The sequence below is a fragment of the Cercospora kikuchii genome (assembly GCF_019650295.1).
Source record: "Cercospora kikuchii DNA, contig_00002, whole genome shotgun sequence".
Classification (NCBI taxonomy): domain Eukaryota; kingdom Fungi; phylum Ascomycota; class Dothideomycetes; order Mycosphaerellales; family Mycosphaerellaceae; genus Cercospora; species Cercospora kikuchii.
In genome coordinates, this window is record NW_025408583.1 from 717,336 (window position 1) to 735,730 (window position 18,395).

The following is an 18,395-nucleotide window of genomic DNA, read 5'->3' on the forward strand; positions in this document are numbered from 1 at the left end:
ATCATCACAACGGAGAGGCAGGCTCACAGTGGAGAATAGAAGTCTAATGTCCGATAAGCTTTCGCTTTCGGTGGCAGACGCGCACGTGCCTTTCAGCTTTGTACTGTAACTCAAACGACACTACTCAAGATTTCGCATGTCTGCTATGCTCTCGGTCGTCCGACGGCTCGTTCGAACCCGCTTCTCTTCATGGAGAACCGTGTCGAATGATGGCTACCACCTCTCCACTCGTGAGCGTCAAGCTTCTTAGCGCAAGTATCAATACCATGAGGATATCGATGCATGATAGGAACGATTCTCACGATTGGTACCTCATATGCCAAAAAGCCCTTCACGGAGGACCTTGTTGCCGCTCCTTAAGCACTTACTCAGTTGTGTTCATCACTTCCACCGGACAAGTTAGACGGACTCGGTGCTCCCGAGAATGGATTTATCCATCATGTAGCCGACGAGGTATCTCGTTCATCAGTGTATCGACATTAAACTCTGATGAGATGAGGGAGTTCAATGAGCGGCCAGACGTCAGCAGCCCCTCTCTCTGTCCTTGCACAGGGCCCAGGTCACGTCGCGAAAGATCATATGTCCTCATCAGCGCTGCCTGCCAGAGAGCCACCAATGATCGATTTTCTTCTGTGCCGCCGACAACAAAACAAATAACAAACTGTCCGCGGCACAGCCAGAACTCTCGCTCTCGAAGGGATTTCTTTCTGTCCGCAGTCAAAATCGTGAAGTTTGTTGTTGTATCGAGTCGAAGTAACGGCAACGGTGACAGCAAAAGTAACATAGTCGTCTCGATATTCGAAACCCTGACCTGCGCGTGATTTTACGGAGCGCTCGCGCGCAAAAAGCAAAAACAAATCGACCGCACTCTATACGTATGGATCTGCCGAATGAACTCGACGATTTGCTAGTCGATTTGTGTGGAGTCAGCAGATTTGCTTGGGATCTATGAATGTGCGATTGTTGCCGAAGGAAGTTTCGCTAATTGTTCCCCTTTTCTCAATGGCGCCGTCTAGACATGCATGGCTTTGGGGCGGAGAGTCTGAGGTTGCTCGAGTTTAGAGAGACTTGCGCCATGTAGTCACATCCAAAGGTGCGGTATGTAGGTGCGGGGCACAACGTCCTGGATCAAAGTTCATGTGTCCCGTTTCTTCGCTGTCCTTTCGTCCCGCTCGTAGAGACATTCGATCAACCTTCGTGTCCTACAAACCACGGATGCCCCAGCGCCTGTACAGCAGTAATCCGCCTGCCCGGATCAAGATTCATCAAGCCCTTGATCAGATCCCTGAACGACTCATCCTTCTGCACCTCAGGCCACTCCGAGAACGGTTTGTAATCAATATATTCTGCGTTTTGTTCTTCCCAAAGCATCGAAAGGATTTGACAATTGGTGTCATCATCGCCCACATGTTTCATAAGTCCTTTGAGACCCTCTTCATCTCCAAAATAGGACACGAGACGTTGTAGGCGTATGGCCATTGGGAGAGCACCTTGCGATTCATATTTTTGGAAATCTTTATCGACACCGCAGATAGTGCGGCCAGTGACGGCGTAGAGGCACTGTGTGTTCAATGTCAGTATGAGCAGCATTTTCGGTGCTGGGGACCGCGTACAATGAGGCCAAATGAGAACATGTCAGTGGGCATGCTGAGCTCTCCCTTTAAGTGAGCTTCTGGGCTCCGCCAATTGTCGTTGCCCGCTAGCATGCCTTTGATACACCTGCCGTTGGGCAAGTGCGCAGCATTCTCGAGGTCGATGAGCATTACCTGCTCTACGGTTGTCGTATCTCCATCGCGTTTGCAGTTCACCATGACGTTATCAGGCTTTATATCTGCAAATAATGAGCGATGTTTGAATGAGAGCGATCAATTAAGCGTACCCAAATGAACGACATCTCGGTCGTGGAGTTCAGCAATAGCTTGGAGCGTGCTCTTCAATATCTGCCGGCGGTCGCGCATTGATATGTTGTCTCTGACGAAGTTAAGCAGATCGCTCTCTAAATACTGGTGTACACATGTCCGACGGTCTGGTATTGTATCAATTGGCAATCGTAACAATGGACTCGGATTCTGCCGCAGCTGAGGCCAAATTCTTTCGTTGAAATTGGAGAAGATGTTCTGAGGTAGATCTTTGAGCACAAACTTCTCTCCTTCATGGCTGGAACATATCAGTCTCTGCATTAAATGACCTTCGAAAGGTCGTACGTTGCCACCCAGACGCTACCTAGATGTGGCTTGTGTTGGAGGAGCTCTTTGAAGTGATAACGACGACCGGTAGCGCCGATGAGTTCCTTTGGGACCTGCACCACCTTGCTAATTGTGGAGGACATGCTCATGTTTCTTCGATACAATGTCATTGATAGTGCTGCGTTCATTGATTAGCGAACAGATGTTTCAGCGCCCTGAATGTAGGAGCAGCGGAGAAGGGGTGCGGTCAAGAAGGAACCCCGGCAGAGGTCATGTGACGTAGGGTAGACAAAGTGGATATATTCATGATTCCTACTCTGTCCGTCTGCTCTCGCGGCAACGCTCTGTCACGCGGGGAGACTGCCTTGGAATACAAGACTGATCTTGAGATCTTGAGAGTGCGAGAGTGGCTTTCTCCCCTCAGCTGCTGGCAGCTGCATCGGCAAGTACATTTGGCATGAGCGTGTTTCTGCAAACGGAAGCACGGCATGAGCTGAGTATGGAGTAATCGTGGCTACGACGGGGCGCGAGTGAGAGGTCCGCAGTACCGCTATGCTTGCGGTTTGCGGGACTGTATTGCACAAGAGCATGAAATTTGTCAATGCTGGACTGCGGGAGGGTGTGTTGCCATGAAAATTTCGCAGACTGGAGACTTCGCATTTGGTCGCACAAGACAGTTGCCTGAACCAGCAAAGGATATGGCGGCTCTGGACGAGCCTGTCTCATCTGCACCATGGTCTGGTCGAATTCTCCTAGCGGATGGTCGCTCTCATTGCCGAGAGTCGGTCCATTTCGCAAAAGGCCGAAGGGAGCATTGTTCTTCGAGCGGTGCTCTATTTGTGTTCCTATTTCAAACTGTGTATAGAAATAGCAACTTTCCAAATACTTTTTGACCTTCCGTGGTCTGTGTGTGTCGGTCCGGCCAAGGAGTCACGGCTGTCGATGGCGAGCTGTTTCAGGGATGGTGCCTGCACACGCTATCTCGACCGGGATGCTGGAGATGATGGCGACAGAGTGTTGCTGCCTGTGCCTTGCTGATTGCACCTTTCATGGCTCGGTGATGGTCGGAGAATAAGTCGCGTGGTGGCTGCAGCAGTGCGGTGCAACAGCAGCAGGCGCGGCACATGGGTGAAGCAAGTCAGACGTGCAGAGCGGTTGCTGGGGCGGGAACGTGAGGCCCCAGTCTCTCAACACGTGGCTGTCGCAAGGGGCGGCGTGGTGGAGATGGTGGGAGAGCACTGTGATTCGCCATACCGCAAGTCGTGAGCGGTTCTGCATAAGCACATCCCTGGCGTGTGCGCAAGGACAACGACGTGTGCCCCTCGCCCGGTTTGCAGAGGGAATGGACTGTGACGACGACGAGCGTGCCAGTGTGATGCAGAGTGGAATTGCTGCATTTGCTTCAGCGCGTCGTACAGACGTTGGCGGCAATATGGCTCTCTGCTCCTCCTCCACGGACCACGTCCGCGAGGTCACATCGGATCTACAAAGCTGCAGCAATCACTGACCAAAGCGTCTGCCACCGACTCAACCCGCCATCTCCTTCGCATCTAACTTGTCGTGCCGCCGACCTTTCGCCTCATTGCTGCTTCCTCACATCGCCGAACGAACCCACTCACTGTCTTCTGCTGTGCGCCGTCTGGACCATTGGCCGTGCAACTCGAGACGCAGCTGGTGCCGGTTTCAGAAGCCTGTCTCACTCGGACTGCTCCCAGCAAAGGCACAAAGCCACGAACACCGTTTTCACGAACGACGTTTCTCCGCCCGCATTGCGCCAGCAAGTCGATAGCAATTGCCGCCATTCTCTTGCGGCGAACGAACAGCATCGCGCCATTCCTTCCTGGTGCTTAGGTAGCTCCAGTCGTGCCGACCACGCAGATACACGTGGCTTGCACGTTGTCATCAGCTCCCGGAACGAGTGAAAAACAAAACCCAGCCATGGTAAGCGCATGAACGCATTCTCCATTCATGCCCTGCCCGCCGACGCCCTAATTCCACACGCCCGTTTGCATACATAATCTCACTGCCTTTTTACTCACCCATGGGTCCCCAGACAACCGCCGGCTCCGATGCTCGCTTTTCAACCTACTCCAGCGCTCCCTCCCTACAGCCCTCCATTGCTGCCACTCAGTCCAGCGAGCACCGCGCTTCCTCACACAACTCCTACCGATACTCCTCGCGCTACAGCGAGCAGGCATCCCTCATGCCTCACACCATCCACGAGAAGGGCGCCCATCGCCTCTCCTACGTCAAGCCCTCCGCTCAGAGCGACAACGACTCCTCCCTGACGCTGGCATCCAACGATCCTCGAACCGCCGACATCAAGAACTTCGCCGAGCACCTCGACCGCATGAGCGACGCTCGTCTCGCCGATAAGCAGCGTTATTGTCTCAGCAATGACAAATCGGAAGACATGGGCAAGATCGCGCTCGGTGCCAGACTAGATCGAGCGCTATCGAGGAGAATGGTCGGACAAGACGCAGTTCTGAGGCCAAAGAAGACTGTCGCACGACCTGTTCCCATTGATGAGAAGCGCGCACTCGAAGTAGAGGCCAACTAGATCGACAACTGCGCCTCCGACTCTCTGGTTCCGTCTGCATCTTGCGACAACCGAATCGAGACGCGACGGCACACCAACACGACACGACTGATTGGGACATGAACCGCCCAAGCATCAACAACTATAGACGAGCAATCGTTCGAGCGAAAGCGACGTCGCCAACGACGAACAACAACAGACAATTCAGTCGATCTTCTCTTGCGGCCATACAGGACCTTTACTGGGACAGCTTGAGTAGCGAAAGGAATAGGGAAACGGCGTTGCACTGTTGCTTAGCAGGGGAGGAATTTGAAGATTTTCACGCGTAACGAAAAGGGATGGGGCGAAGGGAATGTGTTTTTTTTAACTGCTGTCACATGGCGGATGCATGGTTATTGTGACTTTTTATGGGAAAGGGATGCTCCTTCTTCTTGGGCTTTGGTTCCTGGGCTTCTTGTTTCTGCTTGCTTGCTTGCTGTCTGGCATTCTGACATTACCCAATTATCTGGCATTATTTCTCTGCGGGAACTGTGTTAGTCAGGTATCTTTTTCTGCAAGAAACAAAGAAACTGATCTTCAAAGCAACTGACATTGCCTGTGCTTCCATCTGAAGCCGATTACTACTGACTGCCCTCGTCACATGCAGGCGAATCACATGAATAATACCAAGCAAACCTTTGTCATCAGCCACGAGGAAGTGTCAAGCCTGCGGCGAGATCGCGTCTCGGGAGCTGCAAGACACATGCATTGCGAGCCGCGAACAGCTCACTTCAACGGCAGGAGCTGCTCACTCTCTTAAATCCATCTGGGACGAATACGCGCAAGGCGCCACAAAAGACATGCACAAGCTGGTACAGATTCCTGCATTACGTGGTGTCTTTGAGCGGGGAAGAAGCGTGTTGTGCGAGTATGTTACGACCTACTACACCTGGCTGATTTTTGTTGCATAACATGGCATGTGAAGGAGGCAAGGACGGGACAATACGAGAAGAGCAGCATGCCAAGACTCACCACCTTCCTGACGTTGATCAATCCTACTCCTACTCCTGCCCAGGCTACAGTCTCTTCTCTACGCCATCGGCACCACCCTATCCAAGTAAAGAATGGGATACGACAGCATGTGCTTCACAGCAGAGAACATAAACCGCGCTGGCACTCAGCAGCATCTCACAGAAGTCCCCAGAACGCAACCACAAGCGAAGTAATGCACCACGACGATCCGGCACATCAGCCCAGTGAGGTACAGCATCGAGACAGCAAAGCATTACCGCCTCAACTGCATCTCATATTCATCATCGTTGCGATTACGAGCTCGAGCTTCGGTCAACGTAAGCGTAGACACCTCACACAACATACGCGGAGACGGAGCTTCTCCTCAATAGCTCTGCACGGCTCGTATCTGCTGCATGTGCATATGCTACATGTGCTACAGGACGGTTACTTGGCATAGTCCTGAGGTCTACAAAAGCGCGCAGCTCAGCGGTTTTCATCGTTCCATCTCAAAGCTTGCAACCATGGAGCCTATTCTTCTAACAGCGCATCAAGACGTAGTCCCCGAAGAAGGAGGAGATCTTGATCCCTGGGAGACGCCAACTTCGGTGGTGCCTGGTATTGACGTTGTCTTCCAGAAATTGCTCGGATCTATCATACCGAAGGCCGACAAGATCGATGTGCATCATCACTGGGTGCCGCCGGAATATGCTGACGGTCTGGCCTTCGCATTTGAAATTGCATGTGAGAATATACTGACGTTTTGAATCCAGCTGTCGGATTCGAAGGTATGTTTGTGTTACAAGCTGTCCTTTTTCGTATTTTCTCAAAAATAGACAGGTGATCCAAGCGGCTGGCCAAGACCACAATGGTCCCTGGAGAGCAGCGAAGAACTGATGAAACGCGCTGGAATCAAGAAATCTATTCTTTCGATCACGGCTCCTGGAGCGTGCATCCTCAAAGGCAAAGTGGGTTTCTTCTAGTGACATGCTACATCCCGACTAATAGAACACAGCAATCCTGGGACCTGGCGCGTACTCTCAACACCAAAGCTGCAGAGATACGCGACTCCAAACCTGATACTTTCGGGTTCTTCCTCACGTTGGGCAATATCCTTGATACCAATGAGGCGCTCGCCGAGATAGCCTATGGCTTTGACGAGTTGGAAGCAGACGGCGTGTGCCTCTTCACCCGGTACGACAGCGACGAGAATTTTGGCGATCCTAACAAATACCTTGGCCATCGCGAGTTTGGACCGATCTGGAAAGAGCTGAACCGACGTAAAGCTGTAGTCTTCGTCCATCCTACCCATCCTCGCGATATCAGCAGAGCCAACTTCTTGCTCTACCAGCCAATTGTCGATTATCCGCACGAGACGACCCGCACCGCTATGGACATGTTGTTGAGCGGTACAAGGAGCGAGTTCCCCGATTGCCAGGTCATTCTCTCTCATGCAGGTGGCACGCTGCCATATTTAATTCCTCGCGTCGAGGCTCTGCTGGTCTCTGGCCATCATCAACAGGTGGGCCTCGTCTTGATCCCTACGGAACGCATTCTGCGCGATTATCGCTCATTCCACTTCGACATTGCGCTCTCGACATCGAATGCCACGATCAAGACACTACTGGAAACGGGCGTTCCCAAGGAGAACATCTTGTTCGGGGTAAGTGTGTTTCTTTCAATGGCAAGCAACGGTGCTTTTGAGGAGCGTGACTGACGCGGACCTTCCTCTCCTTCGACAGAGCGACTTCCCATATGCTCCTGAGTCAGCTTACCCGGCGTTCCTGAAACATTGGCAAGAGGCCGACATATCAAGCGAACAGAGGCGAAAAGTCCACTCAGAGAACGCGGTGAGGCTTTTTGAGAAGGCTGGCGTGAAAGGTGAAGAAGACGTGGAAGTAGTGTGGGGGGAAGGATCAAGGTACCACGCTCCACTGTCTCAATTCAAGAGGGTCTGATGCCGCTCCCCGCGAATCTCTGTAGCAACAAATAGGTACCGGACAGTTTGCAGCGTCGTTTATCATCAAGATTGTTCTGTGGCTTGGGAAAGCCTTCGTCGTCTTTTCGTTTACTGGGATCCTACAACTTCGCCCCCAAACCCGGCCCACCCGCCTTCTTCGAAACAAAACTCTCATCAATCTCCTGCCACATAGTCGTAGACTTCCCCATATCATTCTCAATCTGCGGTATAATCTTCTTCCTACACGAAATCATTAGCATCTCCACACACACCACGTATCCAACAAGAAAGCAGAAAACAACTTACACAACATCCACATGCTCCTTACACTTACTATGCCCCATCATCGCCTCCCTATTCTCATACCTCACAAACAACAAAATCTCTTTGGGAGCTTTCGGCCTCGTAAAAGCCGCATAGGTCAAAACACCAGGTTCCTGATCCCGTACAAACGGCACAAACCCTTCCAAAATCTGCAGAACTTGTTTTCGATCTTTACATACGAATTTCGTTTGACTGATTAAATTCCCGCCTCCGAATGGTGTGGCGTGTTCGGATCCTTCGCGGACGACGAAACCTGAAGTGAAATACCACGCTACGAGTTCTTCATCTTGACGATAGAGGCATTCGGATTTGGTGGTTTTGTGGTAGGTTTGGAAGAATTCTTTGTCGTTGAGTTGTTGCTGGAGGGCGGATTTATTTGTGTAGATTTCGAGGCCGGAGAGGATTAGTTTTGAGGTGTCCTTGGGAGATGGGAGTGGAGTCATATAGGACCAGGTTGTGCATTGGGAACTGGGGTTGCGGTAGTAGTTTTTTGCGCCGTTTTGGAGGAGGGAGAGGATCTAGATGAGGTTTGTGAGATGGGATGAATGGTAAGGCAGGACGATGGGTTGAAGTACTCGTTTTTGCTTTTCTGGTGATGCTGGGTAGACGTTGCAGAGGAGGGCGATGCTTTTGTCGGCCATGGTGGAGTGTGACTACTGTGAAGTTCTTGTTCTGCCCTTGAATTTGTGCTTGTGCTTGTTGATCAATGTGTTTGTTGTGTTGCTTCAATGTGTGCTAGTTCGGTGCTGTCCAACGTCGCGACTCAGCATCCGAGGTACGCGGCATGTGGAGCTGCGGTTTGGCTGAGTGATCCACATTCTAAGCACCGTTTGCTTCAAAGATGTCTTCAATCCCATCGTATCTTGAGTCGAGGCCGTGAGGTGCTCACCTGTGGTTGCGTTGGTCTATTACACTTCATTAAGGGCCTTGAGAGAAAGATTCGCCACTTGCCAAGACGAGAACAGAGAGTTGGTCTCGATGGAAAGGCCATAGAGTACAAGTAATCTAACGTCCCACCACGAACGCCTAAAACGCTTCACCATGCCTCCATCTCTAAATACAATGTCGTAACTCATTACCCCCCGATGCCTATCTTACACCAAGTATACAGAGAAAAGAAAGAACTTCCATGAATCTGCTGTTCAGACTCTCCTCAATCTCGGATTCATAATCTCGCCCTGGATCAACCCCACCAACGCTGCATGGACAAATGGCGCTTCCATCTTCTCATACGTCACTTCGACTTCTGTTGTGACGGTTATAGCGCCATGATCCGACCTCAGAACCCAATTTCCCGACGCAGCAGGTTGGAATCCCATTGCATTAGGACTAGTCGGACTAATTGGGCTTGTCATTTCAATTGTGTTCGTCCGACTATGGTTCTTGCTCGTATAGCCCGAAGAAAGAGGAATGTGGCCTTGGCGAGTCCGTTGATGAATCGGGATGTCGTGCAGTGCTGGAAGAGGCTGTTGCCGAGTCTGCCATTTCTTGGGTACCAAAGGACGAAGAAATGGAAGGGAAGCTGTGATAATGACAACGTTGAGCTCGACGGAAAGTGCAATTACGTATGCACATAGGCTGTAGGTGTAATCGGAGAAGACGCTGAGAACCTTGGCCTGGAAGAACAAGTGAGAGGAAGTGTTAGTGAGGAGCTTGACGAGTTGGGAAAGAAGAAGAAAGTGACAGCAGCCCTCACCTCATACGTCTTTACAATCGACGAAGCCATGGCCAGAAAACTCAGACATAATAAAGCTGCAACGCCCACTTTCCTCTTGAGCGACATCGTCGAATGGTGAATCAATATTGCTGGGAGCACAGCAAGGTAGAAATCCGTAACCGTGTTCCAGGACCCCATGAAGTATCCATAATCGGTTTGGATTCGAGGATTCCAGCAGATCTCGTCGAACCTCAATTGTTTCTCCAGCTTCCAGAATGCATCGACTTCTGATCCGCACTGCGAGTAGAACACAATAACGCCGATGATGTTGATGGCGGCTTGCATGAAGATGGAAGCGTACACGGGCCAGGACTTGATGCGGGCATCAGTGTCGATGAGGTAAAGCAACGTGTAACTGAAGCTGAGTCTGCCAAACATGGGGCTGAGAAATCCTGGGAGGAGGGATAGGACGCCATATTTCATAGTCCGCGGCAGGTGACCGAGAGGAATGTACACGAGGTGTCGGCCCAAGCCGGCGTCAACAGACACTTGTGTCAAGGCAGCGTGGGCGATCGCAAAGGCCTGAAGTCTGTCAGCGCATCAAACTTTGCTGAATGAGTTGATTGACAACATACCAGAGCAATCAGCATTAAGTAGTCGTCGACGAAAAGCCTCCTCGCTTTCTTGATTTTGGCATAGAAGCGAAGGGCCACAATAATGATGGAAAAGGCCAGAAGCGTCCATATCACCCGTTCCAGGACCGGGCCTTGCGATACGTCTGGAGCGTCGCTCAGAGATTCCAGCAGCGACTGAACATCTAGGGCCATCACCAGGCGGCGTTATGTGGACTGCTTGCGAGCAGCCGCAGGGGATCGCGCCGCTTCATTTGCGCATGAAAGAGAAGGAAAGAACTGGCGCCAGAACTTTGCGAGTCCTGCATGTGTCGCTTCTCCCCTCGTGCAATTCTGAGGAGGTAATCCAAGGGTCTCGATATGGGAAGATGGAGAGCCGGCCTGATAAATATGTGCAGTGATCAGTAGTTCTGGCCGACAAGACCGCGACATGCAAGCGACGCGGGCGTCTCACTTCTGAGGAAAAGAGAAAGGAGTCGTCGTTGACATTCTCAGCACCAATGACATGTGCCAGATCGACAGAGTGACCGCCTCGACTAGCATGAACTAGCCAGTGCTAGCATGGAATGGACTCTGGAGCGACAAGGGTTCTGAACGTCCATCGCGAAGAACACCGGCCTTTGCCCATTCCGGGCGATGTGAGGGACATGGTCAAATGGCATCGACACGAAGAGAGCTTTCTCTCTCGCCAACGAACGCTGTTGCCGAGCTGGGGAAACTTGATATGAGAATGGTCGTACCTTGAAGGAGTTGATTCGCGCGTGACAGCTCGCGTGGAGAAATGTGAGAGTAGAAAGCGAGCACCTACCTGACCTATCAGATGCTGAGGCGGAGCAATACCGACGCTCGAGCATACAGGGATCGTTGCGTGTGCCGGCCCACAGCGACAAAAGTAGAAAGCGCCGCTGCAACGCGATTCGCACATTCGCAAAGCATGCACACCGGAGACTGTCCCGTTGAACGTGTTTGCTACACGAATGCATAGTACGTTGGCGCCTCGAAGCAACTTCCGACGAGGCTCAGCATGATGTTGAAGCATTACCAGGAGTATTGGGCCAGAACGCGGTTGGCCGCAGAAGAGTTAGCTTGTGGTCAGCACTAAAGATTCTCATCGGCTAGCGTTTACTGCGGAATTAATGGCACTCGGCCTAGCATTTGTTCACTATTGAATCTCTTAGCAAGTATGCCATTCAGCGTTGGAAGGGATACTTCTCGAGGCGCTGTCAGAGCCTCTTCCGCCACTGCGCGCTCGGGAGTCATGCGCGATCCCTGGGTTCCAAGCCGCGCTTCCGATGCTTCGCTCCATTGTACCGTCGCGTCATGCTGCGAGTGCGTATAACGCTCGCGGTTCGATCATGCTCATTCGTTACTGGTGCCTTTCCCGCCTCTGCCGCTCGCCGTCTCGTACGCCTCTTTGAAAGAGTCAAATGACTTACCGGAGCAGAAGCCGATACCAAAAATGCTTCACTCGTCGGGAGCCTCGTCTTGCGCGAAGTTCCATTTGGCACGCACTTGGTCCTTTGACATTGGCTTTCCAGAGCCCGTGAAGCCCACTACAATCAGTCAGCATGTAAGGAGTAGAGATGAAGGAGCGAACTGGTGTACCTTTGGCATTCGGCAGGTCTGGTGTGCGAAACTGGCTGTCTTTCTTCAACTTCGACGCTGCGCCCACAGCTGGCTTCTTGGGCCCTGACTTCTGCCAGTCGTTCCAGCTGCTCTTTGACTTCTCCAACACCTTTGAGCCCTTCAGTTTTTTCGGTGCAGGGGGCATACGCGTCGGGCCATCGCTGACTTTGCTCGGCTCGCGTTTCTGAACCAAAGTCGTATCGATCGCCGGTGCAGCAGAGATGACAGTGCCGTGCTGAATCGGAGGCGGAGCTGTCGGGGGTGGAGGCACTGCAGCGGAGGCAGATGCCACGGGTGTGCCGTCAGCCTTGCGCTTCTTATTCTCCACTGGACGAACCTCGTGCTTGCGCTTTTGCTCTTTCTCATCGTATCCCTTGAACTTGACTGTGTAGACTGGATCTGAAGGACTGCCCGTTTTGCTGACGACGGTCGCTGGGTACCACGCCTTGTCCGCAGAATACTTTGCCTGCACCGTATCACCCACGTTGAACGACGCGCGATTGTCCTCGGCAGGTGGTGGCGGCGGAGCATCTGAGGAGATCTTTTGGAACTTTGGGTGCTTGCTCATGTCGTACTTTGGCGTGTCTGTCGGTGGTGGCGGGGGCGGGGCGACCTTTTGCTGGACCTTGAGCGCAGCAATTCTGGCCTTCAAGACGGGAATCTGCTGCTGGAAAGATGCCATGTCGGCCTTGACACTTTCATCGTCGGGATCGAGTTCCAAGGCCTCCTTGCATGTGTCCACCAACTCCTGAGCTTGAGCGAGCTCCTCTTCGAGAGCGGCGAGGTCACTCATGGTGCACTTAGTTCTCTGGCGCGAGTGTCAAGGAGCGGCGGTACGTTACTCGAGGTAGACAATATCGCGTCGCGGATGAGAGAAGCCGGGCGCGCGGAAGTTGTGCGAGTCGGAGTCGAAGTGGTGTGGATGTGGGTGTGGTAGTGGTGGCAGTGACAGTGACAGTGGATGTCGGTTGGTCTTGAACTCGCATGTGGAAAGCATCGGCGTTAGTTCGGGCAAACTCCGAGACCGAAAGCTAATTGACCCTCTCCTTCCTACATTCTCAAGACACGAACTTGTCAGTGATGATAGTGATGGTGTTCTGGTTCTAGCTGCGCACACGTGTGAACATCCGTGCATCGCCCGGTCGCGGATCTGCAGCGTCCATGATATCGGGAGGACGCTCGTGGATGCCAGAAGCAAAGAGCGAACTCTATTTCTTGACTATTTCGCGTGTTCTACTGCCGCACGTTTAACCTTCTATCCACGACGTCGCGCAAGCCAGAAGATCAATACTCCCTCGGAACTGGCAACCATATCTCTACATCGCCTATCTCAGACAATCCCTCGGTCTTCCCGTTCCGCAACGGAACCATGATGGGCTGAAGGAGGCCTCGCGTTTCCCAGTTACTCTGCCTCAGCGTGTTTCCTGGCAGATGTCATACCACTGGGCATATTGCCACAGCCAAAGTCCACAGGACGAAGCCAAGCGATTTCATTATACCTGAAATTCCTTCAACGCTTCCACTTTATCCATTCTTTCAACCCACGCGACACGTTGATCCGGTCTCAACATGACCACGCATGCTTCTCCTTCAATTTCGCCTGTTGTCGATTCCAAAAGCATCATACATGAAATTCTCTCACCACAATGGCTGCGATCACTTGGTCCCACACCTTATAATCAGAAGATAATCCTCCAATGATCCCACCCGAACTCTTGACCCCAAGGATGATAAATCTCGTGGAAGTCCATGACCCTGTTTAGAAATTCCTCTCCCACCGAGGCGTGAATGTCTACTCAACCTCTTACTGTGGGATGAGTAAGGTCTAAAGCTCTCTGAGGCAGTGACTTATCATCCTTCGTGCTACCTCACGGACGCCGAGATATCGCTTCTAGAGGGGTACATTCGAGCCACAGCTTGCAGTATCGAGCCTTGCTCAGTCCTGCTTGAGCTCGGCAGTGGCGATCTACGAAAGACTAGCAGATTGCTTCAATCATTGGAAGATGCCCGAGTCAGTGTAGACTATTACGCGCTCGACCTGAATCACAATGAGCCCATTATGCGGAGTCACAAGTATCCCCGCGCCGTAGCAGATGTCTTGTGATCGAGGAGCAGACTCAAGCCAAAAGAGCATTATATGGATGCCAATGGCTCATACGATGGGCTTCACGCCCACAGCAGCGAGACGTGCACTGATTGGCGATAGGTCTTCATCTCTTGAAAGTTAGTGAAGAGACGCGTCGGCAGGATGACTTGGCTTCGGTGCTGGGACGGAGCTGGCATGCACTCGTCTCTCAGACCATACGGGTCTGTGAATGATCGGGTATGCCTGTCGCGGCCTGATGGCGATGATGATGAGATGTTTTGGGAGATGGTGATGCCCGTCGGATGATTCTGCCTCCATGTCTCCCTCCACCTGCCCCGCAGTGGATCCCGGGGCGATGATAACGCAATAGTCTAGATAGCAACACCAACCTCCGAGGCACGAGCTGCATGTCTCGTTCACCGACATCTGGCAGAACACACGGTTTGCTGTCGCAGTGCACAGGGAAAATACGGTGGTGATTGTGAAGGGAAGTGCATGCGCGTGCCTGACACACCACATGACGACGGCCAGCGCGTGACCATTGGCTGCTTGATTGGACCACGAAGCTCGGCAGCGTGTGTGTAGGAATCGACGACGACAACATCCTCAATCTTACCCGATCACGACGCTGAGACCTGAAGTGGCTGCAGAAGCGGGCGACAGAAGATCGCCACCCGCAGAACGAACCTGAACACCACCACCACAGTCGCTACCCGTGCTCGACTCTATACCGACGCCACAGCTCAAGGCGATAAGGCTGGCAAGGACTAGTAGGACATCACATCCATGCTCAGAACAGCGCGAGCAAGCTGCCATGAATACGACACAGAACGTTGATTTGGGACACTTGAAGGCGAAGAAGAGCGCGGGTCCTAGATTGCCACCACAGGGCAGATCTGCGGGGCCGGCGACCTTCTTCCTGAAGACGGAGAAAGAGCTCGAACAAGCCAGCCAGAGAGGGAGGAAGAAGTCGCGCAGTGTGTCGTCTGCTGACGAGCAAGAAGATACACCCGTAGGCAGCATGGCGGAGAGCTCGTTTGGCGTACAAAGCCTGGATGAGGCCATAAACGAGGGCAGTCTGTCCAGGACAATCAGCAACAGCAGTACGCAATCGTCCAACTCTCAAAGTGAACCATCGCCTCCTCGTGGCACGAAACGCAAGTCGGGCAACAGAGTACATCCCACGATCCTTGCGACTGGGAAGCGCATCATATCCGATGGAAGCTCTGCTGTTGCTTCGCCCACAGCACTGCACGATCCCTCCAAACACCTGCTTTTCAGAAGGCATTCTGGCACCTCCGCGAATATGAGTGCTCCACTGACGCCTATAAAGCTCAGTCCGCATCGAGCTGCAGTGTCTCCGAGCACACCTCGATCAGGATCTCCGAAATCGTTCCGACTGAGCGACGAAGAGATTAGTGTGGCTGACGATACTGGCAGCCAGGCCATCTGCTCTTCCAGTGGGGATGAAGAGCAGAACCAGCTCGGCGCGCCAACACCACAGCTTGTCATGCCTAGCCTGTCTATGCCAGTTCGACGACCTTTCACCGAGCAAGGCAAACGCATTGGAAGGGCGAAAATTCTGGTTGTTGGTCCGAAACGTGTTGGCAAGACGAGCTTTATCCACAGCCTGTTTAGAACCAGTGAGCACATCGTACACATGGACCAGGTCCTTCCCAGCATCCCTACCCAATCATCCTTCGCAACGGAAAGCTCACACTACATGCCTACGACCATGTTCAACGAAATTGGCGCATCGACGCGATCATATCCCTCGTGGTGGACAGACTCGGAAAGGCGCAGCATGCTACACCGGAGAATGAGCATTGGCGAAGGCGTCCTAGAACGGAACCTGACCTTCATTGACACACCGGGGCTTCAAACCGATGAACAGGTTCAACAGATTCTGAACCATGTCAAACTCACGCTGCGAAGAACGGCACACATGGAAAGCATGAGTGATAGCGAAATCATCAACTTGCTGAGTGGAGAAGGTGGAGTTCAGATCGATGCGACTATCTATTTGTTTGCGCCGAGCACTTCATGCGATCAAAAGGATTCGTCAATGTCTGTCAGCGCTGCAGAAGAAGAGTTGTTGCAGTATTTGGGCAAATGGACGAATCTCATACCTGTCATTGGCCAAGCGGATACACTAGCAGCTGAGGCGCTGGCCGCCCGTAAGACTGAAGTCTGCGAGATACTGGACCGATTGCAAGTACCACAATTCGAGCTCACGGAATCTGCACCGAGTGGAACACCGGCCGTTCTACCCCTTGGCATCTCTTCTGCTCCTGGAGATGATCCAGATGAGGTCGATGCTAGCATACTGATGTCGTCTCAGTACCTTAGGCCGTTGGTGCCAAGCGAGCTGGGCCTGCTGGTAGACCGACTCTTTGAGCCTACCTGCCTTGCCCGCATGCGTCACACAACCGCATCGAAGTTCCTCGTTTGGCGACAGCAAAACCTAGGAGAGCACGTTGATCTGCAAGGACAGACTGCATTACATTCACCCTCACTTGGATTCCATAGTCGTGTCACCAGCGCTGCGAGTCTGATCGACGATCCTAGTAAAGTACTTGTGCCTCACTCATCCTCCAGCTATTATAGGTCGGCCTCTCCTGCAATCTCAGACTTCTCTGCGCAGTTCGGTCAGGGCACTGGTGCATCGACGCAAGCGCTCGCGCGATACAATGAGCAAACGCAAGCTCAGCAGCCCGCTGAACCCTTCCGACAAGTGCGGCTCGCGAAATGGGCGCAGGACCTACAGCGAAGCTTGCACAACGAAAGACGCAAATATGAGCATATGTACACCTGCAATGTTCCTGCCTGGCCAACGAGCGACGTCGAGAAGAATGAGCAAGCACTCGTTGCTACAAAAGAAGGATATCGGGCTTCACGAGGTCGACTGGGTGGCGACATCAGCGTGTTTGATCCAAGCGACCCTCTAGGTGTGCTTGCTCTCGGACAAAGGTTGAGGCAACGCGGGTTCGTCGTGCTGCAGATCGTCAGCGGAGCTGGCATTTTGGGTGCAGCGGCATACTGGGTCGTAAGAAATTGGCTGGAGGTGCAGGAATTTCTTGGGCTGAGCGAACCAGCTGGCATGGTGCATAGTACAGCAATCAATCCGCCTGCACCAGCAAGGACAGCGCATTGGCTCGACGAGGAGTACCTGAAGGGCTTCTTCGGATGGGGGAGATGATGAGACGAATGGCAAGACGTGCAGCGACGGCTCTTATGGGCGGCTGAGGAGCGAGATGCTTTTGATGCGAGAGATACCACCCATGATTGATTGATGTACGCCAGTTCCACACTACTCACTTACTCGATGACCTATGAAACCTTTCCACTTATGCGCCTCCTCACATCCAACCCTGTGCCTTTTGATATTGTATTGCTCTGGATGGACCATGTTCGTCTGGTGAGTATGCGAAAGGTCGATCATCGTTCGCTGGGCCCAGTGAAAAAGGCCGTCTATCCGGAGCAGACAAGTCGCTCAAGAAGTTCTCCAAGCACGAGTCGAATGCTTCATTCCACGACTCGTGTGAATCACCCCGACCACTGACGAGAAAGAGCCAATCACGACAGGCGCCGACGGAGTCTCGTGATATCACATCGACTAGCGTCGTGCATCAGCAATCTGCACAAGACCGTTCGGCAATGCAGAATGGAAGGTGATTGACTTACTCATTAAATCGACCACAGAAATGGCTTGCCGCAATACATCACCTCCATTGAATCCAAATATTCGATCCATCATCGCCCTCAGGGCCAATGGACTGCACACTTCGTGTGTGAAGACCAAATGCTGCACTTGGTATTTCCTCTTATGATTGTTGGTAATATTCGGCCGAAATCGCGGCACACTACCTTCCACGGCCCGATTCGCGAGCAGGACTTTCTTGGCTCCATTCGAGTGAAGATGCTGGGCTTTCGCCTGACTTGATGAAGTGGTAACGGTATCGATGACATGGTATATACTGAGGATGCTATGCCATGGTATGGGCGAATTTCTCAGCTCGTTCAGAATTCGGATCCTTTGAGTGGGCTTTTCTTGTCCGATACAGATTTCTGGGATACTAATGTTGTCTTCTGAATTTTGGGACGAGTTCTCTGCAGTCCACAATTTGGGCAGGAATCCCGGCTGCTGCAAGATCTCAATTATGTCTTCTGGAGTCGTATCTGGGCAATGGATGGCTGCGATTTCGATCCATGGCCGCTCTAGGCTATTGGCACATCAGTCATGGTTTACACAGTGACTCACCGTCTCAGTGAAGTCGTACGCTTCTCGGAAGATCGCCTGTCCCCGTTCACCGAATCCGCTCAAGCCAACCTATGTTCAGTGTGAGGCTCTCGTCTGCCACGAGAAATGCCAGTGCCACTGCTTACTTTGAACGT

The 18,395-nt window shown here is 52.4% G+C and overlaps 7 protein-coding genes across 7 annotated transcripts; 3 read left to right on the forward strand and 4 right to left on the reverse strand.

Annotated features, from left to right (window-relative positions):
* Positions 1-1,188: 1,188 nt before the first annotated feature.
* CKM354_000251300 (uncharacterized protein) lies at positions 1,189-2,329 on the reverse strand (the record flags this gene model as incomplete). Its single annotated transcript, XM_044797674.1, has 4 exons — positions 1,189-1,560; positions 1,614-1,831; positions 1,880-2,157; positions 2,205-2,329. The coding sequence occupies 4 exons, from the start codon at positions 2,327-2,329 to the stop codon at positions 1,189-1,191; spliced, it is 993 nt and encodes a 330-aa protein (XP_044653609.1).
* A 1,898-nt stretch (positions 2,330-4,227) lies between these two features.
* CKM354_000251400 (uncharacterized protein) lies at positions 4,228-4,746 on the forward strand (the record flags this gene model as incomplete). The annotated part of the gene is made up of 1 exon (XM_044797675.1): positions 4,228-4,746. One exon carries the CDS (start codon positions 4,228-4,230, stop codon positions 4,744-4,746), a length of 519 nt encoding a protein of 172 aa, XP_044653610.1.
* Positions 4,747-6,239: 1,493 nt separating this feature from the next.
* Positions 6,240-7,673, forward strand: CKM354_000251500 (uncharacterized protein; the record flags this gene model as incomplete). The annotated part of the gene is made up of 5 exons (XM_044797676.1): positions 6,240-6,432; positions 6,489-6,503; positions 6,556-6,683; positions 6,731-7,378; positions 7,458-7,673. The coding sequence occupies 5 exons, from the start codon at positions 6,240-6,242 to the stop codon at positions 7,671-7,673; spliced, it is 1,200 nt and encodes a 399-aa protein (XP_044653611.1).
* A 121-nt stretch (positions 7,674-7,794) lies between these two features.
* Positions 7,795-8,640, reverse strand: CKM354_000251600 (uncharacterized protein; the record flags this gene model as incomplete). The annotated part of the gene is made up of 3 exons (XM_044797677.1): positions 7,795-7,915; positions 7,982-8,517; positions 8,575-8,640. 3 exons carry the CDS (start codon positions 8,638-8,640, stop codon positions 7,795-7,797), a joined length of 723 nt encoding a protein of 240 aa, XP_044653612.1.
* Positions 8,641-9,141: 501 nt separating this feature from the next.
* Positions 9,142-10,483, reverse strand: CKM354_000251700 (uncharacterized protein; the record flags this gene model as incomplete). Its single annotated transcript, XM_044797678.1, has 3 exons — positions 9,142-9,615; positions 9,696-10,238; positions 10,292-10,483. 3 exons carry the CDS (start codon positions 10,481-10,483, stop codon positions 9,142-9,144), a joined length of 1,209 nt encoding a protein of 402 aa, XP_044653613.1.
* A 1,269-nt stretch (positions 10,484-11,752) lies between these two features.
* Positions 11,753-12,707, reverse strand: CKM354_000251800 (uncharacterized protein; the record flags this gene model as incomplete). Its single annotated transcript, XM_044797679.1, has 2 exons — positions 11,753-11,841; positions 11,894-12,707. 2 exons carry the CDS (start codon positions 12,705-12,707, stop codon positions 11,753-11,755), a joined length of 903 nt encoding a protein of 300 aa, XP_044653614.1.
* A 2,107-nt stretch (positions 12,708-14,814) lies between these two features.
* CKM354_000251900 (uncharacterized protein) lies at positions 14,815-17,199 on the forward strand (the record flags this gene model as incomplete). The annotated part of the gene is made up of 1 exon (XM_044797680.1): positions 14,815-17,199. One exon carries the CDS (start codon positions 14,815-14,817, stop codon positions 17,197-17,199), a length of 2,385 nt encoding a protein of 794 aa, XP_044653615.1.
* Positions 17,200-18,395: the final 1,196 nt, after the last annotated feature.